The sequence below is a fragment of the Sceloporus undulatus genome, chromosome 6 (genome assembly GCF_019175285.1).
Source record: "Sceloporus undulatus isolate JIND9_A2432 ecotype Alabama chromosome 6, SceUnd_v1.1, whole genome shotgun sequence".
NCBI lineage: Eukaryota > Metazoa > Chordata > Lepidosauria > Squamata > Phrynosomatidae > Sceloporus > Sceloporus undulatus.
In genome coordinates, this window is record NC_056527.1 from 121206234 (window position 1) to 121233492 (window position 27259).

Below are 27259 nucleotides of genomic sequence, written 5' to 3' on the forward strand. Positions count from 1 at the left end.
GAAAAAATAATCAAACCAATGCATTTTCATGATGTTTTGGTCTATTATTTTGAAGCCTACCAGACAGGAATTCTTCATGGATTCCTGAGGGTAATTTTGCTCTCTCTCTGCAGCATTGAAAGTGTTTGGCTATCATTTTTTAATCATATATATATATATATATATGTACAGGCCTTTTTTCTTTTTTAAAAAAGAAGATAAAATATAACTGGAACAATCTGGCCTTATAAAAAGGAAATTAAAAACCCAGGACTCCCTGCTAGATGTAGGCTCTGGCTTACTTTGATCCTTGGCTTTTCTTCTGGTTTCTGGAAAAGCAGCCAAGCTTGGCAGAAAGGAAGCGCATAAAATACCTGCCATGCGGAGCCGAAAAAGAGAGGAGATATATCCTAAAGAGCCTTATCTACCTGGCGTACGTTGCTCAGAGGTTGCAGATTTTATGGGAAATGTCGAGCAGAACAGAAAAAATGATGATGATACCAAACTGTTGCCCTCTGAGTACCTCCCATCGCCCCTCCATTATTAATGCCCATTAATGCACCTGGAAACCGCAATGGAAGGAACACATGTTGCACAAGGAGCCATTCAATACCTCCTTTGCCACACCTTCAAAAAGGGATATCCAAACATGTAGCCCCAGGTCACACACACACACACACACATATGTGCAATTCACTCACAGGTCTCCAGTGCCCGCTTAAACATCTCTTTGCATGTAGGCACTTGCTCACCTACTTTGCACTGACAGCTTCCCTGATGATAAATTTCAAGGGTGGTGCCCATTGCAGCAGACTTCATCAGGTTTTGCTCCCAGCGTTGCCACAACAGGGAAAAAACACACAGCTGCTTGCCTTCCTTCATGCTCTCTGCAAAATCTCGCTTTTAAATTCTCCTCCATGTCGGGAGTCAGAGTTTCCACCAGCGGCCATAACAGCTGCGGACATCATTAAAAGCAAATGACGGGAGCGTTGGTCTTGGGTGCACCCATGCGCCCAGGGAAACTGCCAGTATTTGATCAAATGTAGTGCATCTTCCCTGGGAAAGTGTTGAATTAAACCCACAACTGAAGCACCATCTGCATGAAGGTGTGAGACTGAATGGGTGACAATAGGCGTTTGCAAGGATCTTTGAAGCATTGCTTCCCATACGCTATCCAGACATTTATCCTCTCTTATTGGGTTGGTTCGCTTAGGTAAAGTTCTGAGACTCCCTTTCCCACTTTTTAATTACTATTATTAAATATGAATGTTATGTATGGTATTTTATACCACTTTCATTTCATGCTACTTTGTCGGATGTGTTTCTTGTCTTTTAGTCCATTTTGCATTTTAAGCCACCTTGTCAAACTTTACCATATGCATCTATTGGATCTCTATTGATCCAATACAGAGAGAGGCGGGATACAAATCATTATTATTAGTATTATTATCATTATTATTATTATCTCATGCCACTTTGTCAAATTTCACCTCATGCTAAAAACTGTCATCTTTCCTTTTATGCTGATCGATGACAATAACATTTTAATTGTATTTTATAATGTTGTTATTTAGTTTATAATAGCAGGGGGGTGAGGGGATTATATAATGTTTTTATTTATATATGTTTTATATTTGTTATTGACGTATTTTATGATTGTAACCCCCCTCGATCCTTCCAGGGGAGTCCGGCTATTATTATTATTATTATTATTATTATTATTATTATTATTATTAGAGCCAATGTTCAGCCAAATGCTGAAGGAATTCAAGGGGGGGGGCATGCTGTAGACCCATTTAACCTGTGTCTTTTTGGATAAATCGATTCTGCACAAGTGTGAAGTAGATGCGGATCAGAATCGATTTAAATTTGCCCTTTGGTCGGCTGGAGTGGGTCCATTTTGAATCAATTCGTTTGTCAATGTGAGCCACAAGTGGGCTATTTTATTTCATTTTTCAGCAAGAAAATGCAATCGGGGCAAATGTAACATGAACCACGGTGCAAAACCGATCCATTGATTTGGATCGCAAAGCGGTTTATTTGTAAGTGGGAATGCAGAACTTCTCTAGTGAACTGCGACAGACGCGGGCAATAGTCCCTTTTACATGAGGGGTGGGAGGTAGTCCCTATTGCCCTCCCCATTCCCTGGCCCCACAGACCTTGGCAGGTGCTGGGAAGACACTCCGGGTGTCAAGGGACAGAGGACACATCCTTGCACTCTTGTTCAAAACAAGGCATCCATGTGCATAAAGCATGCACATAGCACAAACACAATGATGGCTTGGAGTTTGAGAATAGAAGATGGGGGGATTTGGCTCCCAGATGTGGCACACCTTCTCAGCTGGAATGGCAGCTACGCCTCCAAGATGTCCTTCAGATGTGATTGTATTTCCTGACTGCATGCGCTCCAACCCAACCCAACCCAACCGCTGGCCGTACCCTTGTTAAAACTGCAAATATACATAAAGTCTACAGTCACCAAACACCTAGTAGCTCGCTTCTATTGAAGCGTCTTGAGCCTTATCAGCAGGAAGATGGCAATGGCGGATTGCAGACTTCACGGCACACCAGCATCCAGCCGACAGGGAGTGGGGAGAGCGCCATTTCTGGGTTATACAAATTGCCCCAAACATTCCAAGCAACGGGGACGCGTCCAAGACTTGGAGCTAGGAAAGTTATTGAAATACACATTTCATTCATTCTTTTTTTGTTTTGCCAGACGGGACGTGCTTCCCTTTTATCCGGAGAGGTACACAGTTCGTGGGGATTGTTTGCAAAGCAACAGGGACCAGGCAGGCATTCAGGAACAGGGCCAGTTAGCACTCCTGTTGCAAGCAAAGAATAATACCTCCCAGCTCATCCCATCTGAATTCTGGTTGGAGTCAGGGGCCTCATTCCCACATACAGATAAACTGGTCTCCAGTCCGAATCGATGGATTGATTCGACATCGGATTATGGTTCCCACTACATTTGCCCCATCGCACTTTCTGTCATGAAAAATGGCCCAGGCCAAGCGCATGAGGATGCTGCATGCGCCCAAACTTATTTTCTTTGCCCCGGCACTGATCTCTAGCAGTCAGAAGACCTCTCCACAAACTGCCTCCAAACCACTGGCAAGTCCTGACTCATCCTGAAGGAATCATTGAAATTAAAGCTGCTGTTTCCTCCTGGAAGAAAGGAAAGTCGTCTTCATCCTCGTGATGCAGGCAGGACATTGTTTCGGTGTGCCTTGTGTCTGTGTGTGTGTGTGTGCGCAGGGAAGAAAACCCACATTTATAAACACACACAACCCAGCATCAGGGCATCCAAGGAGAATTACATAAGTCCTGGTCCAGGATGTGATTCAGGCCCTTGGAGCAGCAACACTTCCTTCTGCAGAGCTCAGCATCTTCAGTCCATTCAGCTAAAAAGCCCTTTGGAAAACTAAGAGCCCATACAGACAGGCCAAATAAAGCTGCTTTGGGTCACTTTGGAGATATGCTGTTTAAATGATGCATGCATCCTAAGAGGCTGGAAGCCGCTCCAAAGCCATGCTCCAGTTCTAAGGACTGGAATGCAGCTTCTGGCCTCTTAAGGTGCACGTGTCATTTAAACAGCATACCTCCAAAGTGACCCAAAGCAGCTTTATTTGGCCTGTCTGTATGGGCCCTAAGTTACAAATTGCTGCAAAGCAAGGCTGGGCACTTGTGGGGTCTAGGGGGGCTGCATTAGCCTCCTGGGAGACCTTGGAGGGCTGCACTCCTCCTTCAAAATATTTTCTTTGGACCAAATGCCCCTGAAAGCACCTTAGGACATGTGAGGAGCATTCCCTCCATCCATGTGTGAAGACCTCCTTGGAGCCCTTTTAGGCTTAGGAAAGGTCTGGACAGCAACAGGAGGTGAGTGGATGGCACTTTTTGTCCACCGCATCTTTACAAAAAGGGCCTCTCTTGGATCTAAATTGGATTGGAGCGTGTGGAAAAACCGACAGAAAAGAACCACAATCCCTCCAGAAGGCATTTTGGGACTGGAGGAACAAATAATATTCCCCCCCCCATAAACTTATTTTGCTTTTTTTTTACTCCTAGCCTAGAGGATCTAGTGGGTCCCCCAAAATGGGTCTGGAGGCCACCTGCAACCAGTGGGGGTACACCTTGCTCGCCCCTCTTTTAAAGGTAGAGGAACCTAACAGAACCATTTATACAGGACCAATTATATTGTATATGATATTATGATGTGCACCGCCCTGATTGGAAGAAGGGCGGTATACAAATAAAGCAATTATTATTATTATTATTATTATTATTATTATTATTATTATTGTATTGTATTAGAATTGTATTTTATGTGTGAATTGGTTTTTATTATTGTATTACTGTATTGTAATTTATTGTGCCTACAGGAAAGGGCAGGATATAAATAAAAATATATTACTATTATTATTATTATTATTAACCAGATTGCTATCCTCTCTGCGCCTCCTCACCAAGAGAAGACTGTCAGCGGTCCATATCCACAAATTCTTTATCCACTGATTCAACCATCCATGGCTTGAAAATACTCCAAAAGATATAAATGCCAAAAAGCAGACCTTGATTTCCCCATGAGGGGCACCATATGACTCTGCCATTGCATTTAATGGGACTTGCGCATCTATATTTTGTTATCCAGGGGGGTCTTGGAATCAAACCCCAGCGGATAACCAAGGCCCCGCTGTATTTCAAACTGAAAAACACCCAAAGAAACCTAAAATGAAAAAGCCTGTCTCATTCTGTCCACAGGGTGCTGGGGGGGAAATTTTGCCATAGCTTTGGACCTTTCCTGAACGGTGAGTCTCTACGCTGGGCTTTATGCTGAACTTGGAAGCAGAGATCCAGAGGGCCAGATATATTCTCTAGACAGGGATCTGCATTTGGATTCTTCTATTAAATTCAGTCTAAAGCACAGAGCTTTACCATTCCTAATGACACGGCCACCATCTACAAGACTATTTAATCAATGCTGAATCTTCCCATACAAACAAATAACTCATCAGGAGAAAAACAATTATATTCTGAAACTTATTTTTCAGATTCGAGATGAAGGCTCCATCATTCAGACCTCTCCAGGTGAAATAATCTGGTACTTTATGATAATGCGCAGAGGTTTGACTCTTGAGAGTTGCCGAAAGGTGTGGAGGAAGGCGCTTCCATGATCCCTTTTTCTATTGGTAAAACGCAAAGAGGTTCCTATAGTTTCCATCCTTTAGTGTAAGCCTGGAAGGAATGTTAATCTGGTTGTTGTATCGAGTTTCTCCTAATGTTTATGAACTGATATTTTAAGTCGACAAGATAAAAGGAGGGAGTTTGGCAGACTGCAGTCAAGCAAAACAAATGCACTGTGTATTTATAGTGCTTTTGCAAAGCCAGGTTGGAGCACATGTTTTGCATCCAAAAGGTCCCAGGTTCAATCCCCGGCTGCTCCAGAAATGGATGCCATGGCTCCAATCTGAAAGCATGGAAAGCCAGTCAGAGGAGACAATACAGAGCTAAATGGACCCAGAGCATGAAAAATCTGGGCTTTTGGACTACGAATCCCAAACTTTGCTCTCTTCATGAAGACAACATCACTAGTTGGCCAAGGCTAGGGATTTAAATAGTAATTGTACTATTTGTCTCCTCGCAGTGAGAATGACATTGAAAACTGCTATTTTGGAAGACAGTTTCCTTTTGGATAACTATTCTGTTGAAGAACTGCATATGTGCGCTTTGTGTGTGTGTTTGCATAGAAAACAGCACTTTCCGTGCAGAAATGTTCTGCGCAAGAAACTTATGAGTGCCACTGAACATGTATTTTCTGCTCACAAGATGCTCTTTTCTATGCAATGAACCCCTGTGCATTTTGAGTGCAAGATAATGTTAAGCATAGAAATGCAAAGGCTCTTGGCTATCTAAGATTCTCTCTATTGGGTTTTCCTAACACATGAAAAACCAATCTTTAACCATTAAATCAGAAAATGTTCACACTCACTGGGCCCTGATCCAACCTGGCCTTTTTGGTTTCCCCCCTTCTGTTTTCAAGATAGCCTTAGTTTTATGATACATACATGGAGAGTTCTCCTCTGACAAGAGCAAGTAAGAGAGCACTTTGCGACCAAGTTACCAGCAAAGCGCTTGCGCTGGATTATGAGATGCTTCTCCGGAAGAGCAAAATGGTGATAGAACAGCCTCTCCACTTTGGCAAGCACCACAGAAAGTGAGGCGCATAGCAGGTCTGGAGACCAATGTGCATCAATCATGTCAAAGATGCTGGGGATGGCACTCTCTTTCCCTGAGATTTTTGAAAAAGAGAATGACGAGGCACACTTCAATTTTCTCTAATCCCTGGGAATTAACATTCGGGGGCTGCAGCCCTTCAGACCAGCCGCAAGGGTATTATATAACTTGGCCTCTTTCTGGAAGCCACAAGCCAGATTTTGTTGGACAGATCCAGAAAAGGACAAGGAGGAAGGAAGGTTGCCAATTGAGAAGAATCTGGCTGTTGCCACTTGGACCAAACGTATCCTGATCTAAAGTACATTTCTAACAGCAGCTTGGACCATTTTGCTTTGCCAGACATCCATGTTTGGCTCAGAAGATGATGATGGTTGTAATTATTAACTGTTATTTATACTTCCTCCTTTCCTTTCCTAAAAACAGGACCTAATGGGACTTCCCAATTATAACGTAATTTTTAAAAGCAACATTAAAATGGCAGCAAAATAACGACAAGAGAGCCAGTTTGGCCTAGAGGTTTCAGCGTCGACTCTGCAGACCAGAGTTTGAATCCCTGGTTCAACCATAGGAACCCATTGGGTGACCCATGGCAAGGCACATTCTCTCAGCCTCAGAGCAAGGCAATGGCAAACCACCTCTGAATAAACCTTGCCAAGAAAACCCCAGGATAAAGTTGCCTTATATGGTCCCCATAAGTCAGAAACGACTTAAAGGCACACAGTATGCACAAACTAATGACAACATAAAAACCACTTTGAAACATCCAAATTAAAATTTTACAAAAGGAGCTTTATAAAGTGGATATTTAAAACAGTGCAGCATATTCTCACAAGCCCTTTCTTTAACATCCTCCATCTCTCACAAGCCTGGCAGAATAAAAACAAAAGAACGGCAAGAAGAAGAGGGCCATTCCAGTCTCCTAAGAAAGGGAATCCCAGCCACCAAGAAGGCCCCGATTTGCAGGAAACTTACTATCTAACCTGGATCTAGGACAATCACCAGCCTAAATGCATGATGCGCAGCAGAGACAGGCTGAAGTGACCTCACAGACTGCAACGCCCATCAGTCTTATGACAGCATCACAAAGTTTAAAACTCTCATGCATTACTCTGTTGCCCACAAGAACGTTTCTTGTGGTTTCAGTGACACATTGAGGCGCATCAAAAATGGGCACAGTGTGAATTTTCTTTCAGGAGCCGGTGCCTTGTAGTGGTTTGAGCCTTGGACTACAGTTCTCTAGATCAGGGTTCAAGTCACCCCCAGAAAACCCTATGAGAGATTCAACTTAGGGTTGCCATAAGTCGGAAATGACTTGAAGGCACACAACAACAACAAGGAGCACATTAGTCCTGGACTCTCCCTAGAAGCCAAAATGGCCCAACGGAGGCTTTTGTACTTTGGACATGGACTCATTAGGAAAAAAATGATAGAAGTTGACAAAGTGGAAAGAAGTATGAAAAGAGGAAGACTGCATTGCAGATGGATAGACTCAATTTAAAAAGCCACAGCCTTGATTTTGCAAGACCTGAACATGGCTCTGGATGGCTGGGTGACTTGGAGGTCTCCCATCCATAAGTCAAAGTTGTCTTGACAGCATTTAACAGCAACATGTTTGCTTATCATTCAACCATTGATCAAATGAGTTTACTCCAGAGGGGCCAAACCAATAGAATTCAGCCTAGGACTTGGTAGGGTTTTAACCGATTCCGTTTATCTATATCTCACAGCAGGTTTAACAATTCCACTCCTAAAATGGCCTGGACCCCTTTTTATTTTGAAAACAGATCTGTAGAAAAATCAATAGAAACCAGATTTGTAGCTCTGGGAACAAGGTATGTTCCTTGGCTCAAAAGAGAAATAATTCATCCCTCAAAGGAGGGGATAATCACTTATTTCAAAATACGGCCAGATCTGAGAACGCAGAACGGTCGGCCTCTGCATGACCTTCGTATTAAAGTTAATGGAGATCTTCACGGCTGCGCAAGGCAGCGGCATTCGCATGGAGGCTCTGAGTCCATGCTCAGCTCTTCCAAAGGATGCGTTTCTAAGCAAAGCACTTACACAGTGTGTGCTGGAGATGATGACAGAGCTGGAGATGAAACTCAGGCCGTCGTTCATGCTGACCTGAAGAGCCGCTTCCCTGGAAGGAAGGATGAAAAATAAACTCAATATCCAGACTGACAGATGGTACCCACAAAATATCACCCTGGGCCTCATTCCCACTACCTTTTAAACCGGATTACAAACCCTGGTTCACACTTGAACCTGGGTTTGTTAATTTAATATCTACTTTGTGCATTTTTGGCTGCGCATGTGGCTCGCAGAGAGTGCCAAGAGAGAACGCAGCTCCCACACTTCACTGCTGATCCTTGACATATAGGAACAAAATTGTAATTAACACAAACTATATAGTCCAAAGGAATGAAACATAGAAATGGGGTGAGTAAAAGAAGCCCCCGTTCTAATGAACTTACATGCCAACTTCTCGTAAGACAGGTGCAGGGCAGAGTAAGTAAGTGTCCTCTACGACAAACGGTTTCTCATCTGGAAAGAGAAGCAGAAAAGGTGCAGGTTGAGCCCCTGTGAGTTTGACAACGCAATGTTTGCAGGTAATTTCAGCTCTGATAATGACAGCTTTAGCATTTCTATATTATTCTTTGGTGAGATTTTATTGATGTTTCCATGAAATTAAAAGGAGGAATGAAAACATGAAGATCCCAAGGGAAAACAGTGCATCCATCAAATCAACTGTCAGGAAGCTATAGTTCCTTCCAGAAGGCAACCTGAAAGAAAGTTTTATTTGCAAGCCGGAATCCTGTCGGTGACTTAAGCCTGTCTAAGCTCCCATATTGAACTGTTTGGACAAGTTACACTGTTAGATCCTCCAGCATTTCACAAATGAAAATGTGGACATATGCAGCCAAGCAACATCAGAGTTATGGCAAAAGTCATTATTGAGGGAGAAGACATAAGCTGCAGAGTCTGCTTTTGCCTGAGATGACTGGGAAGGGCAAGATTCAACCCCTTACCTTACTAAGTGCAAACTGCTTTTACGTTTTGAACCCAGTTTGCAACAACTGAAATAAGCAGAGGATAAAGGAGGAAAATGGGGTATTTGTGGGACCACAAACCATTAATTGGGAATGTCTCCAAATCAGGGCAGTTGGAGGGTAAGCGCTCTCTCAGCTTCAGAGGAAGGCAATGGCAAACCTCAGCTGCATCGATAATGCAGAGTTCATGCAGTTTGACACGGCTTTAACTGCCATGGCTCAATGCTATGGAATCCTGGGATTTGTAGTTTGTTGTGGCACTAGAGCTTTCAGGCAGAGGAGTGTTAAATATCTCACAAAATTGCAAATCCCAGAATTCCATAGTTAGTCAGAGTCAACTTAACAATAGCAGCGTCAACCCCCCTATTTCTGCCTTTGCTGCTGCACTATATCTAGGGAGTGTCACATCTGCTGTTATGGGATACTCTGAGGCTATTGAATATATTGCATTTATCTATACTTTGACTCACAATTTAACAGCTTCTTCAAAGGGTCTCCTCTAGTTACGCCTGGCAGGCAAGACGCCAGTGTAGACTTTGCAAAATGCCTTGCAACCAAAGGCGCACAAGCCTCTGTACGGCCGGTGGGACTTGGCTTGACCACTTTGGCTTGGATGCTTTGCAGAAACAACGCCAGGCTCTGCAACTGCGTGCATGTCCTTCCACTTGGCCAGACAAGCCAATGCCACAAGAATTCCCTCTTTGAATGACACAAGAGGCAATCTTCCTTCTCTTTTGGGGCCGCTTCCACCCCTGATGAGTGCAAAGTGGGTCAGAATCATGTCTCTGTTTAAACGGTCTCAAAAGATAGATCTGTGGATCCCTAATGATCAGGGCAGGATTCTTTCCTCCGGGGATAAAGCCCTGGCTGTGTTGCTGCACGGTTTTCTCAAATTAAAAGAGAGTTTCCAATCCAGTTGAAATGCAAACGGTGCTTGTAGGAATCTAGCAGCACTTTTGTGACCGATATATTTTATCATGTGCCCTTGCGGATATCAATCCACTTCCATTGCAATTACAGGTATGCTAGAATTCTACGCTGCAGAATTAATGCAGTTTGACCCGGTTTTAACTTTCATGGCTCCATGCTATGGCATCTTGGGATTTGTACTTTGCTGTGAAACCAGAGCTATCCGACAGAGAAGGCTAAACATCTCACAAAATGAGAGATCCCAGAGTTCCACGGCATGGCGCCATGGCAGTTAAAGCCGTGCCAAACTGCACCATTTCTATAGTGCAGATGCAGCTAAGGTTTCATAGGATACAGAAAAACACAAATGCTGGAGGACCTAGAAAATGCCTAGAGAAATGTTCTCCCTCAGTCCTCCAATGTGGTCCTCGATGGTCAACTTCCACTGGAAGCATATTATATAATAATTCTGGAGGACTGAGAAAATGACTAGAGGACACTTCGTCATTGATCTCACATAACCTGATGCTCTCCACCTTCCTATGATGATGATGATGATAATAATAATAATAATAATAATAATAATATAAATTTATTTATATACCGCCTTTCCAAAAGATCAAGTTCTCATTCCAGATCAGTTCTCTAGTCTAGTAGATATTGGGGTCTTCACTCCGGAGGGGTTTGTCTATATCTACTAACTAGACTCTCAAAAGAGGAGTCTATATATCTCACAAATCTACAAATCCTAGGATTCCATAAAATGGAGGCGCAACAGTAAAAACTGGAGTGAAACTCATATTACGGTGCCATGCAAATGCATCCAATTCCCCATTGTGAAGAGACTGTTGGTCGCCACGATCTTTCAAGCAAAATCCCATAAAAATTCAAGGCAAGTCTTGGGCAGAACTAGAAAGGATCATAATGTCTTGTTAACCTTTTGGCCCTGACCTTCTGATCTTTCGTGAAGAGCAGCCTTAATCCCACCTCGGCCCCAAAAGCCTGCTTTTCATTTCCTCTGCATTACGTCCGACACGGCTGCCTTTTTCAGATTCCCTGTTTGTGTTTCTCAATGCGGTTACGCAGGAACCCAAAGCATCTTGTAGTAAACAGGTCTGGATGAAGACCAGCTGGGATGGAGTTGAGGGATGGTTCTGCTCAGAAGCACCAGGATCTGCCTTTGAGCATCCAGCCTTTGCGTGTCAAGAATAAAAATCCACATGCGACACGACAGTTTCCATTTCCTTCGTATGGAAGAGTTTCCCTCTGGGGCATTTGCGAATAACAGGACTACAAAGCATAGCTTGCAATTAAGTTATTAGTCCATGTTTTAAGAATCCTTACTAGACCACCGACTCTCCCAAAAAACACAATGTGGCTGAGCTTCTTTGTCAGGATGGTATAGAGAAATCAGGATGGTAGATAAATCCATAGGGAGAGGCGGGCTATAAATATATTATTATTATTATTATTATTATTATTATTATTATTATTATTATTACTGTATTATTATTGAAATCTCCAAATCTGGAATTATGCATTGATTACATAACCCTTTATTACATTTATATGCCATCTCGCTACCATAAATTAAAACCAAGTATAGCCTATACGATATAAAAGCTTTTATTAAAGATGTTTGCGTGTTTATGCACCTTCATGTTGCCTGTTGACCTATGGCAACCCCGTGAATTTCATTGATTTTCTTAGCCAAAATGCAATTTCATAGAGTTTTCTCAGGCAAGGAATCCTCAGAGGTGGTTTTGTCAATTGCTTCTTCAGAAATAGCACCTGCAGCATCTGATCTTCCCATCCATGGACTAAACAAAGCTGACCCTGCTTAGCTTCCAAGATTAGACAGGATTCGGTGCCTTCAGGTTATTTAAAGTATGTAACAAACTAATACACTAAATTCATATTAGCATTTTATAAATGAAAACCGGGACACATGTAGCCAAGCCATATCAGTGTGTGGTCAAGATGGCAAGCTATAAATGAAAAAAGCAGAAAAGGCTGCAGCAGTTTGCTTTTGCTTGAGCTCCTGGGAAGAACACAGTTCCTCCTCTCCTCTCTCCTTCTGCTGAGTAAACGAAGTGAAAACTACTTTTGGATTTGGAACTTGGTTTGCAGTAACTAAAGGTAGTTGAGGACAAATGGGGAAAGTGGGAGGATGGAAGAGAAACTGGGACATTTTATAACCAGCTGAGAAAGTGGGATGGCAGAAGATTGCACCCCACCATTGAGGCTGTTGAAGGGGTTGCAAATTAAAACCAATTTAACCCAAGTGTTGAATGGCAATGTTGTGCAATGGAGTAACTACTAACCAATGGACCTCCAAATGAGTATCTCATGCACATTGAGTGGTCCATGTTTGGTGCATCCACAACACTTCTACATGTGCAGCTCTACTTGCACAACCTTGAACACAAGATCTGCATCCAACAAAAACGCCCAACCACTTTCATGTCGAAATTTACACATTTGTAACAGGATTCAGAACATTTGGTAATCCTTTTGGATCCATGCCACAGATAAGCAAAGATTTCCTTAGCACTTTCTTTTCTCCTACAGAGTCCAGCCACTGCCCACCTTTTAAAGCCCTGGCACCACGAAAGCCACTGTAGGACAAGCCTGCAGCCAAAAAGGTCCTTCAGACTCCAAGAAGCTTCCCTGAAACATCTCCTCTTGCTCCCAAATCCCTTCTTAGGCATTCCATCCATAATTCTACCATTATCTCAGTATTCTGCTCTCTGAGAAACTTGTAAATGCCATTCGCCTTCTCTGTGGTTGGCTCAGAAAGGCTGAGATCACTCTTAGGTGATGGGAACATCAGCATATTTTCTCCTCTGAGCAATGGAAACCGTTCCTGAGAGCGTCAGCCTGGTTTACTTTATTTTTATATCCCCCTCCTCTAAATGCTCTGGTGTCTTAAAAAGAAAAATTTAGCAACTTATTTTCTATGACTTAACCTGCACTTTGCAATCTATAGGGAGCTGGCGGAAAAGCAGCTTCGGATTGCTTCACATCTCCTTGATCGCAACCGTTCTCAAATAATTTTGCATTGGAAGCTTTGAGGCTTCTCCCATGGCATCCCAGGAAGCATATTCAGGGGGGACCACATTGGCCACACAGAAAAATACGACCAAATTAAAAATCCACATGACAGTGATACATTTATGGGGCCAACTAAAAGTGGCAGAATGCAAAGATATAGCTGGTTAGTCTGTAAAATCAGTATGTAAAGAGATCTTGTAGCACCTTTGAGAAAGAAGCTGGCAGCATGAACTTTCATGACTTAAGTCTAGGAAAGCTCATGTTGCCAAGGTCTTTGTTTCTGTTAAGTCTCAAAGATGCTACAAGATCTCTTTGTATAAAAAGCACAAAACACATCATGCAATTGAGGCTGTCGTACTTTGGCCACATCATGAGAAGGCAGGTCTCATTAGGAAAGAGAATAATGCTAGAGAAGGTAGACTGTAGTAGAAAGAGAGGAGGACTGCATGCCAGTTGGATAGACTCAGGGGCTACATAGATTGCCCCTAAGGGGTGGCATGCAGCCACCTCTTTCCTGACCGGATCAGGGCTGCAGCAACCTCATGCCATGGCCACAACCTGGCACCTGGAGAGTGCAAAAAGGAGCTGCAAAAAGCTCTTCTTTGTGCCCTCAATGCCCCTTTGGCACTGCATCATGCATGTGCCATTATGGCACCATGAGTGCAGAGTCAGGGCACCCAGCATCAGGACACTGTGCCCTGGCTCTGCCCACAGGCTGGCACTTTCTGCCAGTCTGTATAGGGCCTCAGTTAGGGAGATCATGGACCTGAACTTGTAGGACCTGAGCAGAGCAGTGGAGGACGGAGGCCTTGGAGACGTCTCATCCACAGAGTCGCCATGAATCTGGGATGACTCAAAGGCAGCTAACAACAACACCATGCAAGCTTTCAAAGCTTCACTGGCTTCATCAGGCAAAGATGTTAAAAGTCACATAAGAAAAGTGAGAATTCACATGCCTATATTTTGTTCTCAGATGTGGCTTCTGTTGCCAGTTAAGATGGTCTGGAGGGATCTCAATGGGGACAAAGGGCATTAGTAACCTTTGCCATCTTGACCGCAGCCTGCTGTTATTTTGGCCACATAGGTCCTGGCTTTTGTCTGTGACATTGTTGAGGATACGGTCCTCTTTGTCAAAGTCATGACTCAAGACCTTGTGCTTCCACTTTGGGAGATATATTTCGCAAGTTGGCTGTTTGTCTCTCTTGCATTAAATCCGCTCTTCTTGGCAGTCCCAAAGGGGCACAGATTTAGACGGAGCAGAGGGAGGGCAAGGAAAGGGTTGTTTTCTGGGCAAAACGCTTTTGCTTGGTCACAAACAAGAAATGCTTTTCTGGGTTTCTTTCCCCCCCCCCTTTTCTATGGACAAACAAAAGATTAGTTTGCACAATTCCATCTGACTGCTTCCTGGAAAACCATGTTGTGAAACCAAAACATTCATCTGAAATAGGGATGCCAGATTTTTCTCTCTTTTATTTTGGAAATGTTGGTAAACAGTGAAGAGAAGGGGACAGATTTGGCCTCAAAGGTTTAGGCATATACTCAAAACTTGCTGTCTGATTCTCCTCTTTTTCCCTATGGCATACTCTAGGATAGTGGTTCAATAAACATTGGTCCTCCAGATGCTTTGGACTTCAGCTCCCAGAATCCCTAAATACTGGTCAAGCTAGGTAGGGCTTCTGGGAGTTGAAGTCCAAAAGACCTGGAGGACCAAAATTTGGGAATCGCTGCTCTAGAGCAAGCGGAGGTCATGCAAGCCTCTCCAGGCTTTTGTTTCGGAAGAGAGATGGACAAGAGAGAAAGGAGAGTCACAGAGCATTTCCTTAGTAGCAAGCAAGGTCCCATTGGTGACACTGAGAAGTCCGTTCCATATAGGACCCGGGGAGGTTTTAACCAGGACTTTGGATAAATTAATCATGTATGGGATGTACTGAACATGCCCTCCAACATTTGGACATATGGCGAAGATGGCTAGAATGATAAACAAGGAAGGAAAGACAAGCTAAGAGAGGCTGCTCCAGCTTGCTTTTGCCTGAACCCACAGGGAAGGCATTCTGCCCCTTCCTCTCATCTCCTCCCATCTGCATTAACTGAGTGCAGACTACTTTTGCATTGGGAACCTGGTTTGAGGCAACTGAAGTAATAGAAAATAAATCAGGAGAGTTGGAGGTATGACAGGACCTGGCGGCAAATGGCCAGATCTTGGAAAGACTGGGCTTGCACAGAATATTAGGTCTGTATAGTCTATTAGGACTGTATAGCACCTGGGAACTCCTGATCAGACCCCAGAAAGTCTAGTCCTGTGCAGGATGTTAGGGGTTTATATAGGATCTGGTTGATCCCAACCAGAGCTGGGGAGAGTTATTTTCCTCCTGGCCATGCTGGCTGGTCAATTCTGGGGTGATAGTTCCAAAACCTGAACCTATCCTTGCTCTGGTCCTCATTGACCTGTGAGCAGTATTCAGAGTAATACAGATTGAGCCTTCCTTGTAATGGAGACCTCCAGTAGTGTCTGTTGATTTGCTCTGCATTGTTGTATACAGTTGCTAGGTAGATTTTCCAAAATTTGGTTCTGAATGGTAAAGCATATGTTTGATTCAGTGCCAGATGGCAGATGGAAAGTTGGCATCTGGACTGGCACTGCGACATTAAAGAAACTGCCATCTTCAGTTCACTGATGCCTCCATTCTTGAAAACTGGGGAAGTTCCTCCTTCACTGATACATCTCGTCTTTCCTAGAGACCCGCTGTTTGCTTGTGAGAACCATTCAAAAAATACCCACATATTTCACACACACACACACACACACACACACACGGCAAACCTCCTCTGAACAAATCTTGCCAAGAAGACCCCATGATAGCTTGACCTCAGAAGTGCCACAAGTTGGAAACCACTGGAGGGAACACAACACATATACACACACCTACGAAATCTAAAGCTAAAGCCTTCTCCATGCTCTACGATTGCGTTTTCTTTCCATATTTCATTCAGTTTGGAGGTGTGGGTGGGTTGAGCCTTGAATCTTTCCATTTCATTGGTTTCCTTGCCATCTTCGCTTGCTAATACAAGGCAAGCCGCCCGCGAAGGATACCTTGGAAATCTCCGCAGCATCCAGAAACGTTTGCTTATCCTGGCTCAGATATTTTTCCAGCTCTAAGCCATAGCAGCAGCACAGAATTTTCCCTTTCTTCTGAAAACCTTGTCTAAAAGAATACTTTTCTTTTCTTAAAAAACTGCTTTGAAGCTCCTTTTGTGGAGAAGGAAGAAAGCAGAAAGAAAGAGAAATTGGCACATTGTCCAAGCCAAAAAAACAAAACTATCTCCTACTTGAGATTCCATTAAATGAGACAGGAGTGCTTTGCTGATGCTGTAATGAAAACCACACTGAAACCAGGCCATAACATCCCAGCTTTGCTATAGATCAGCTTTGCGCATATTCCAGTCGCCAAAGCTCATTACAGCAGCATTTTTGTTGGATCCTTGAGAATCAAGTTGGGGAGAGGAAAAGATGGATGGATGGATGGATGGATGGATGGATGGATGGATGGATGGGAGGAGGGCTCATAATATGGACAGCTATGTCCCAGGGATAGCTGTTTCGGCAGATAGGGAAAGGAACTGTGGAAGAATCACGAAAGCCTTCCTCTAATGGCTTCTTCCACTGCCCTGCCTGCTCTTTTTATTCCTCCCCTTTTCAAAATTGACAACACATGTGTTGTCTTCAGCAAAACTTTGGACACATTTCAATGTGGAACTAAGAAAGTAGTGCCATTACTGGAAGGAAAAAAGCCCTGCTGGACGTGGATCCGTGCCAAGCCTGGGTATTCCATAGACGGAGGTGGTTCCATTACTCTCTCAACCTCACTTGGCTATTCAACGCTTTCACCAATAAAGAGGATGAATGGAGGAACTGGAAGAGCTGGGAACCATCCTGGCATAGTGGCCTGAGCACCGGACTAGGACTCTGGGGACCAGGGTTCAAACCCTGCTCAGCCATAGAGTGACTATGGGCAAGCCTCTGCCAACCTCAGATGGCAAACCCCCTCTGAACAAATATTACGAAGAAAATCCATGATAGTTTGCCTTAGGGTTTCCACAAGCTGGAAATGACAAGAAGGCATGCAATGGTAACAACACCAACCCTCAAACAGTGGATTACACACCAGAGAGGTGGGCAGCAGGAGATTCAAATCTATTGGTACATGATTTTTCATCTTCGGTGGATTGAGAAAGCTCTTTGATCTTCAACTGCTTTGAGCAACAGGGATCATTAAATCAGACTCATCGGCATAAATCCAATTGCAAGTCCCCCTTTGAATCAATGGGAACTTAGTAAGCTCCAAGTCTTTAAAAAATACCCTATTTTCTCCATGCGCCCTTCCCTCTCAATTGGATTGATCTAAATCTAAAAGGACGCCTGGTTATGCCTTATCTGCCTTTCATTTAATCAGATGCTGGAAAGGACTTGGCAAACAACGGAGCTATATATGGTCCACATAAGGTTCCCATCCATTCCTAATTGGCTTCAACTTTGCTTTTTAGACCAGTGGCAGCCAAGAAGAGTCGCGGCACCATTTCAGGAATGCAGCAACAGAGGTGGTGCTCCAAGGTTAATGCGCACCAAGGGTTCAAAGACAATGCAAGAGAAAACTGTGCTCCTTCCTGGCAGGAAAACAACAGAGCCCAACATCTTCATGAGGAATACTTCTGACATCTTCCTGGAAAAAAGCAGAGGCAGCCTCCTATCAGGTCGCATTGCCCTTTCCGGCACTAAATTCTCTATCTAGATTTACATCCATTAAGGAAATATAATCTTCAAAGCCTGTGATCTCTCAACCTGGTTCTTCAGTTCTGCATTAAATCCCTGAAGTTTCTAGTGAGTTGGTTAGAAAGCAGCTTAGAGAATGCTGAATCCAGAGTTTCTCTTGGAAGAGAAGAGATGGTGACATGACAGCCATGGTTAAAATTTGAAGGGCCCCACAACAAACTCCAACTCCCAGAATCCCATAGTCTTGAGCCAGGGCAGTTAATGCAGTGCCAAACCAGGTTATTTCTGCAGTGTGGATGCAGCCTATGTTCCTGATAATGGCAGAATCCACCTGGGAAAGGGTTATAATGAAACGAACCTTTGGCGATTCTATGATCTCACCTTGCTAAGAACATGGCTCCCTTAACCAGGGTTTGCACCGAATGCAGCAGACAGCTAGACTAAATAGTTTTGATTTATTCCAGACTCCTTGGCATTGTATTATATATCTACAGAGACTTTTTAGCTTCATCTTCTCAATTGTTTCCCATTAGAATCACCCGGCATCAAATGGCTATCCTTGGTCACTGGATGCAAATGTCTCTATGGAAAGGGACTGCTGTTGGAGCAGGGCCAGGTGTCTCTTATTCGGTTGTTAGAATTAAAAGGCTTTGTTGTGTTAGTCTGGATTTGTAAGCAAAGGGATCTTGCCGCACCTTTGAGACAAGAAAGAAGTTGATCCCATTAATGTCCGTAGACTAAGCTTTCATAGACTTACTCAAGCTTACAAAAGCTTTTAGCTATTATTGCTTTGAATCAGTTGCAATCCACTTTGGATCCCATTTGGAGAGAAAGGCAGGATATAAGCACAATATATAAATATATATTTTGTTCAGTTTTGGGACGGCTGCTTTAATAATATTCATATTAAATGGAAGGCAAGCTCTTGAACTGAAAGACAACTCTTGAATTTAAAGGCAAAGGAAGAATCAAAGCAAACTCTTGAACTCAATGAAAATATGCAAGGGTTAGCTGTGTTGGCCATTTAGCAAATTCAAACAAAAACCCACCAAACAGTGATACCTTTATCGGCCAACATAAATGCACAATGTTTGCAACAAGTATGTTGTGCATTTCGGTCGGCCGATAAAGGTATCACTGTTTGGTGGATTCTTGCACTTAATGATAACTCTTGAATCCAAAGGCAAAGGAGGAATCATGGCAAACTCTTGAACCCAAATATGTCTCTCAAATTCAAAGGCAAAAAGGCAACCAAGGCAAACCCTTGAAACAAGACTATCATGCGCTTCAGTCCTCAGCCTATTTGGTTTACCTGGAATGCGCTCACCCGCCTTGCATCCTTTTGCAGCTTTCATGTCGGTTTGCCTGTATCAGCAAAATCATTCCCTTTTCCCACAAAAACTGCAGCCTTTGGCTTTCTTGGGTCCAGCTGTTTTATGGGGGGCCAATGACACCACAGACGAAGCAGGCGCTTCCTTTGCTAAATGATTCATCCCAAATGTTATCCTTGGTCCCAAATTTGCTTGTTTTATTCTCCACTTTGAGAAAGGAGCTTGTTGGTTTTTCTTCCTCCTGGGGGACTGGGTCAAGCTTTCCAAAAGTGCTCTTTGGTGGGATTATTGCCTTGAGTTGGACTTCTGTGGAATATATTTGCAGAGGCAGGACACTGCTTTCTGTGCAAAATACTGCCTTGTGGGTTTTTTTGCAAGGGAATTTTTCATTAAACTAATCCCACAATGTTGCAGCTCTCACAGTAGTTGATCATTAAAAGAAACAGCCCCAATCCTTCTTGAAAGGACACTGACTTCTAAGCGGCCATAAATCCAAAGTGCCACAGGGCAAAGTTTACAGTAAACCAGCTGCATCTTCAGGAAGTCGCTGCGATAATTCAAATATCTATCCAGAACATGATGTTATAATCTAGAAGCCAAGGTTCATTTTCCAGCCTCCAGAAGCCCTTCTGTAAACCCTTGTGGTTGCGGTGGCTCTTTGTCGTGGAGCAAAGGCTTACCCATGTTTACTGTTACTCAAGTACACATGACCAAGAGCATGAAACAGTGTGCAAGTTGCTATTCCGTGCGCAATTAAGGCCCAACCTTTTCTCTTTTAGGGCTTTTGTCTGATTTAAAGTACAGTCAGCTTTCCAAACCTGCAACCACAGATTCCACCACCCAGGGCTAGAAAACATTTAGGGGGAAAATCCAAGAACCAAAACAACAACAACAACAACAACATTTATTTCTTACTCGACTCTCCCCATTGATCAAGGCAGGAAACAACAACAAATCAACAATAAACATGAATTAAACCACATTATTTAAACCATGCAACAGCTTAAAAGGGCAAACAAGACATACACAAATTATAATAATGGTGAGAAGAAGACTGGCACTTTTCGACACCGCCAGCAACAACAGCAAAACAACAAGCATACTCCTTGCACAACTTGCCAAGAAAACCCCATGATAAGGTTGCCATAAGTTGGAAACACCTTGAAGGCACAACAGCAGCAGCAGCAGCAGCAGCAACAAGCATTGGCTATTTATGACACAAAGAGGTTTGGTATGCGAAAGTGAGCCATTTTCTCCTCTTTACTTCCAAGAAGACTTGCTGAGGCTTGCTCCGTTTTATATCTAAATAGGCTTAAATTAAGTTAGACCTGCATTTCGCCTCCACCCAAACTGCCTTTGGCCCCACCCCAGCATGGAATGAAGGCCCAAGATCTCTTCCGAATCCAAATTTGTCCCTTGGATTGAAACATAAAAACCATCCAACCCAACCCAGCCCACCTCCAGTTTATGGCAAAGGTGGGTTTCTGATGTGGGATTTTGAAAAACAGTGCAGTGTGGCACCATGGGTGGGTTCCAGCAGAAGGAGAAGCAATGGGCTGAAGCTTAAAAAAGAGCAAGAAGTCCATGGATGACTCAAAGGAGCAATTAATTAGGCTACTAATTAACATGTCAAGACGCGGCACGCACAACCTGCCCATCGAGATAGCCTGCTATTAGACAAGAATGCGCCAACCTCCAAGTGTATGCGCAGCCGCACACCAGCAGACTAGGTTCATTGGCTTTCCAACTGGGATCCACACTTTTTGAATCCTCTTCTCATTCAAGCTTTAAAGGAGGTATCCATGGTGCTGAACCTATTTTGGGGGTGGACTCTAAAGCCCAGAGGGGAGTCAATGCTGGTGGCAGCAATGTAGGCAGGAGTTGTTGTTGTTGTCGTTGCTATTACTACGACTACTACTATTAATAATACTACAGTTGGCCCTCTGCATCCATTGTGTTGGATGGGGGCATGAGAAAGAGTCTTCTTGGCTGTGGCTTCCAAGTTGCCAAATTCCCCCATAGCATGGTCTAGTGGTTTGAGTGCTGGACTACGACTCTGGAGACCAGGGTTCAATTCCCCATTTGGCCATAAAACCCACTGGGTAACCTTGGGCAAGTGACATGCTCTCAGCCTCAGGGGAAGGCAATGGCAAAGCCTCCTTTGAACAAATCTTGCCAAGAAAACCCCATGACAGGTTTGCCTTAAGGTCTCCATAAATCAGAACTGACTTGAAGGCACACAACAACAACAACAACAACAACAACAACAAGGCTTAGTTGGATAACTGTCTGGTGCCTTTTAGCTGGCAGGCAGACCTCTCTATCTAGTCAGGCCTATGGATCTTAGCTTATTTCAACAGAAATAAATACACAAGTCTCTGCCTTGATCCTGAAATTTCTCACACCCAAATTGTGGGCAACAGGAGACCCAGAGCTCTCCTGCTTTCTGCAAGGATCCACTGTCAAAAATCCCATCTCCATAGATGTGAATGCTGAAGCGCACGGCAAGTACCATTAGCCATTCAAAGAGTGAAGGAAGAGAGACCAAACCACTTACTAAGTGTGACCGATTCATTGATCCTGAAGCTGCAAAGGACTCGGTCCACGTTGCGGGCGTGACGAAAGCCATTCCCTGTGACCACAACCTGGAATGATTCTGAAAGCACAAAACAAAACAATGGGTTGCGTCTCACATTTCTTGCTTTCTATCTTTTTTATTATTTAAAACAAAGGTTAAGCAATTCAAAGTATGCTCTCCATCATAACAAATACACACAAAGATATACACAAAACCATATAGACCAGAAAACTCTCCTCAGATTTATTTCCATCTGATGGACATTAATGAAGGCCGGCATGTCAAGTCCAAGTGAGCCTGAGTAACTTTTGTAATACAGTCAGCCCTCCATATCCATGGGTTTTTTATCCATGGATTCAAGCATCCATGGCTTAAAAATATTCCAAATATATATATAAATTCCAATAAGCAAACCTTGCTTTTGCCATTTTATATTATAAGGGACAACAATTGACATGCCATTGTATTTAATGGGACTTGAGCATCATTGGTTTTTGGTATCCATGGAGGGTCCTGGAACCAAACCTCAGCGGATAACAAGCGCCCGCTGTACATTTTAATTTTAAATGCATAACATTTTAGACTGGTTAATATTGTTTAATTGTTTTTTAAGCTTTGTATCTACATTTTAAGGCTTTTGAATTGTACAGTGGGCTCTTGCTATACACTGAAGTTTGGATCCAGGACCCCCCATAGATACTGAAATCTGTGGATGCTCAAGTCCCATTATATGCATAGTAAAATAGTGTCCTTTATATAAAATAAGGGGGAAATCAAGATTTGACTTTTGGAATTCAATATTTTTTTAATAATTTCAAGCCGTGGATGGCTAAATCTGTGGATAAAGAATCTGTGGATATGGAGGGACAATTGTACTGTTTTAAATTTGTTGTTCGCGGCCTGGAGTCCCAGATTGGGAGAAAGGTGGGATGGTATACATTAAATACATTTTAAAAAACGATTAAGCAAGCAACCCAGGCTAACCTTGAAAAGTGCTGCCTCCAAAACTTGACATGCTTCCAGGAGGGGAATGGATGAGCATGTCTCGAATAGGAGACTATTGTAACTACATTGGTAGAAGCCAGTCTGTAAGTTACACTGACATTTACATGTCTGGGTATGGAGACACACGCCTCCGGCTAAGAGAGAAGAGCACTCCAGAAAGCAGAAATAAATGCACTCCGGTGTCATAGGCAGCTTCTACTGAGCAGCTGTGAGTTTTTGTCTCTGCCTGAGCACATGAAACTAGACAAAGAGAAGTAAACAGGCCGTCAAGGAGTGCGCTGTTATCACTTAAAATGTCTTTTGCAAGAAAAAAGTGACCCCGGTTTCTGCTGAATCCACAGTTTCATTAGAAAGGACGCCCACTGGTCCCGGCCGCTCTCTAACACACGCCTCGGGGGAGATGCTCCGCTCCGAAGAATACAAGTTGACTCAGGAATCTGGGCTTGGCTCCAAGACTCTTTCTTTCATCCCAAAAGGATCAGCTGCACACCAGCCAGGCAAATCCGTCCCTCTTCCCTCCGGCTGCTGAGCTCGTCCGCGGAAACATGCAACGGCACCAAAAGATGCTCCATCCATGTGAGAGAGATAGGACCAGGGCTAACCTTTGGACATGTCACTCGGTGCACATTTCACAGTTGGATGGCTGAGCGTCCAGGACAGCCGGCTGTTGTAGGGAGACAACAATGGGGGCCCTTCGAGGCAAAAATCCTTCCAGCCAGGTGTCAAGGAACTGGAAGAGCCAATCCTCTCTTGGTTTTTCCAACGAAAAAGCACCAAATTTGCTGTTTCTGGACTCCCAAGTTGGGCAGACATATGGCCCTGTATATCCACTGATATTGCACTAGGACACATGTGCCCAAGAAACATCTGAGAGTGGTCAAGATGGCAAAAATATTAACAAGGAAGGTCAGACAAGCTAGGAGAGGCTGCAGCAGTTTGCTTTTGCCTGAGCCTAAAGGGAAGGGCCAGATTCTGCGCCTGCTCCTCTCCCCAATCCTGGGTTAATTGCATGCAAAGTACTTTTGCTCTTGGAACTCAGGCCTCATTCCCACTAGCTTTTAAACTGGATCGCAGTTCGGTTTGAACCAGTTCAGACAACCCTGGTTCCCACTTAAATTGATTCTCTGAAGCGATTTGGTGAGCAGGGGGCATGCACCATTTAACCCATTTAACCTGCACCGTTTTGACGCTGGGTATTTTTGTGCATCTTTTTCACCGAATCGATTCAATGCAAGTGTGAACCGCAAGCGGATCGGAATCAATTCAAATTTGCCCTTTGGCCAGCTGGAGCCGAATCGTTTTAAACTGATTCATTCGTGACTGTGAACCACAGGTGGGTTATTTTGATGCCAGAAAATGACAGAAAATGCGATCAGGGCAAGTGTAATATAAACCATCATCCAATATCCAATCGTTCCATTGATTCAGATCGTACACCGATTTCTCTTTAAATGGGAACTAGGCCCCAGTTTGCAACAATTGGAATAATCTGGGACGAGTGAGAAAAGTGGGACGTAGAGAGAAAAGCTGGGACATTTTAAAACCAGCTGAAAAAGTGAGATGGCAGAGGATTAATCTGGGTTGTCTTTGCCAAACTGGGACAATTGAAGGGCATGAGCCTGAGGCTCTATGTTTTCACTGCCCATACAGATGTGAAAAGAAGTTGCACAACTGGTTGTGCATGAGGTTGTGCAAGCAATCCTGTAACTGATCGCACAAACGAAGCCACAGCTATAGTTGGGCAAAGAAGACCACAAAAGTTGTGTAGCCCATTATAGACCTGCTTTGGCAACTGAATCTATAATCACTTGGGCAACTGGTTGTGCAAACACTTGCCCAACCTCTTGCACACCTGCTTTGCACACACATTTTCAAAAAAACAAACACAACTGTGGTAGCAGGGATTTCCATTCCACTAGCTTAAAGTGAATTTGGCCAATGCTTTTGGATGATATAACGCTATCAAATATGGCCTAGGTGATGAAATGGGGAAGGAGACGGTGGGAAAATGGTCTTGCATGACAAAAATATCCAGCAAATAGGCATTCTTAAGCCTTACAGATGATGCTTGCAATTTCATAGCCTTTCTGACCTAAATGAAAAGACCGAACAACATTCCTAATATAGATCAACTTCATGTAAGCAGACATGAAACAAATGGAATTTCTGAGCATTTCCATGCCAAGTTGCATCTGGAAAACCTCCCAAGGAGAGCCGAAAGATGGCTGAAAGTCCAGCATCTGCCTTCCCATGGGGAACGAGAGAGAAACATAGGCTGCATCCACACTGGAGGAATAACCCAATTTGGCACCGCTTTAATTGCCTTGGCTGAAGGCTATGGAATTCTGGGAGTTGGAGTTTGTTGTGGGGTCCAGAGCGGAGCTTTGCCAAATTGGGTTATGTGGATGCAGCCATTGTTGAACAGGGCAAGGAAGGCTGGAAGAATCGACTTTAAACTCACCTCCTGCACAGATTCGGGAAGGTTCTGCAGCCAGAATTTCAATGCATGACTTTTTCAAGATCTAGAAAGAAAGAAATTGGTGTTGACATTTCTGGGGAACCTCAGCCAGTTCCAGATGGACCAACTCCAGATCACTATTCCAACTCCTTATTGGGTTTTTTAGTTGAAAAAGTAGGAAAAACTGGAAGTGGCAATGGAAAAATATAAGAGGATTAACAACCCAAAGGTAACTTGGAATGGAATTGTTAGGGTCTAATGTGATCTTGTTTGGAAGCATCCCTTCAGGCTGAGAATATTTAGGTGATTTGATCCACCAAAATCACTCTGGAACTAAGGAAATTGCAATGCAAGAGAATTTGTGAGTGTACATCATTCACACATACTTTCAAAATCCAGTGCCTACAAAAGCTAAAAATCCTATGAAGGTGTGTAAAGAATACTCACAAAGGCGGGTTACAGACCGCCAAAAAGCGGCAGTCTGCTGCCGCTGCCGGTTGCAGCATCCGGGAACTGCAGCAGCCAAACGGCGTGGTTCCTGGACGCTGCAAAGTTCGCGCTCCTTCCTGGGCCCTGGAAGAGACGCTGCAAGTGCCGAAGCGCGCACTCACGGCGTCATTTCTGGGGTGTGACGTGCAGACGCAGCGCGTCCACTACGTCAAGATGGCGGCGGCTGTGTGGAACGGCTGACGCCATTTCGTACGGACTCAGTCCGTGCAAGGGTTAAGGGCGTCTGGAAGAGACGCCCCTTTCTAACCCTAGCATGGACTGAGTCCGTCCTAGGGTGCCCATCTGCAACGGGCTAAAGTTTCTCATCCTCATCTCTGCACATTGAGACAATCTTTCAACAAAATGGCCAACTACTATACGCTTTTATTGCAATTTGGGACTTTTTGCCATAATGACAAATCAGAACTGTTGGAGGACATGCAACACAAGGAACCAAAGGAAAGGAAAGAGTGGCTTGGAAAGAAGAACATCTCTCCCAATGAAGTTAGACAGAAAAGTTGGGTGGCTTTTCCATACACCACAAACACACAATTATTTTTTTGCTTGAAAAATCCCTTGCCAATCTCTCATTTCCACCATCTGCCTTTGATACCTGCCTTCACCTGATGCAGATGGAGCTCTCAAAATGAAAACAGGCGCCACATATCAGGGAACCGAAGAGAAGATAGATTCTCTGACCCACCGAAGGCCTAGAGATAAACGTGAAGCTTGGACGAAGAAGGCAGGAGAGGCATCCAGAGACAAGCAGGAGCTGTCAGAGAAAGAAAAGCAAGCAAAAGAGGAAAGAAAGAAAGAAAGAAAGAAAGAAAGAGAAAGAAGTGGTTATAGAAATAAAGTTTGGAAAAAGAAGAGCATGAAACTTGCACAAAAGAGAAGAAGACCAGCCCTTTGGAGCACAATGGCTGGATCAGAGTAGATGCAAGAAGACAAGCTCCACTGGAGGTTGACCAGAGAGTTGAATTTAACTTCTCAAAGATGTTTCATTATGCTTCTGCAAATATTCCAGAATCCCAAAACCTCTGAAAACCACAAAATCTCCAAGATCCAAAACACTTGTGGTCCCAAGCATTTCACATAAGGGACACTCAGCTAGTATGCCTCATTCCCACTACCTTTTAAACCGGATTGCAATTCAGTTTGGATGTATTCAAATGGCCCTGGTTCCCACTTAAGTTGAATCGCTGAAGCAGTTTGGCAAGGGAGGGGGCCTGCACCAGACCCATTTAACCTGCGTCTTTTTGACACTGTTTTTCCCCATGTCTTTTTGGATAAAAGTGCAAGTGTGAACCAGATACGGATTGGAATCGATTTAAACTTGCCCTTTGGCCGGCTGGGAGCACGTCCATTTTGAATCAATTTATGCATGAATGTGAACCACAAGTG

The 27259-nt window shown here is 43.7% G+C and overlaps 1 protein-coding gene across 1 annotated transcript in view; it reads right to left on the reverse strand.

Annotated features, from left to right (window-relative positions):
- The window catches only part of ANTXR1 (ANTXR cell adhesion molecule 1), a 78537-nt gene that overhangs the window by 28171 nt on the left and 23107 nt on the right, over positions 1 to 27259 (reverse strand). Inside the window, exons 9-12 of the mRNA XM_042477478.1 lie at positions 25370 to 25430; positions 21883 to 21981; positions 8688 to 8757; positions 8275 to 8353 (exon numbers count right to left, since the gene is read on the reverse strand). Coding sequence (XP_042333412.1) covers positions 8275 to 8353; positions 8688 to 8757; positions 21883 to 21981; positions 25370 to 25430 — 309 coding nt within the window. The remainder of the gene's footprint in view (positions 1 to 8274; positions 8354 to 8687; positions 8758 to 21882; positions 21982 to 25369; positions 25431 to 27259) is intronic.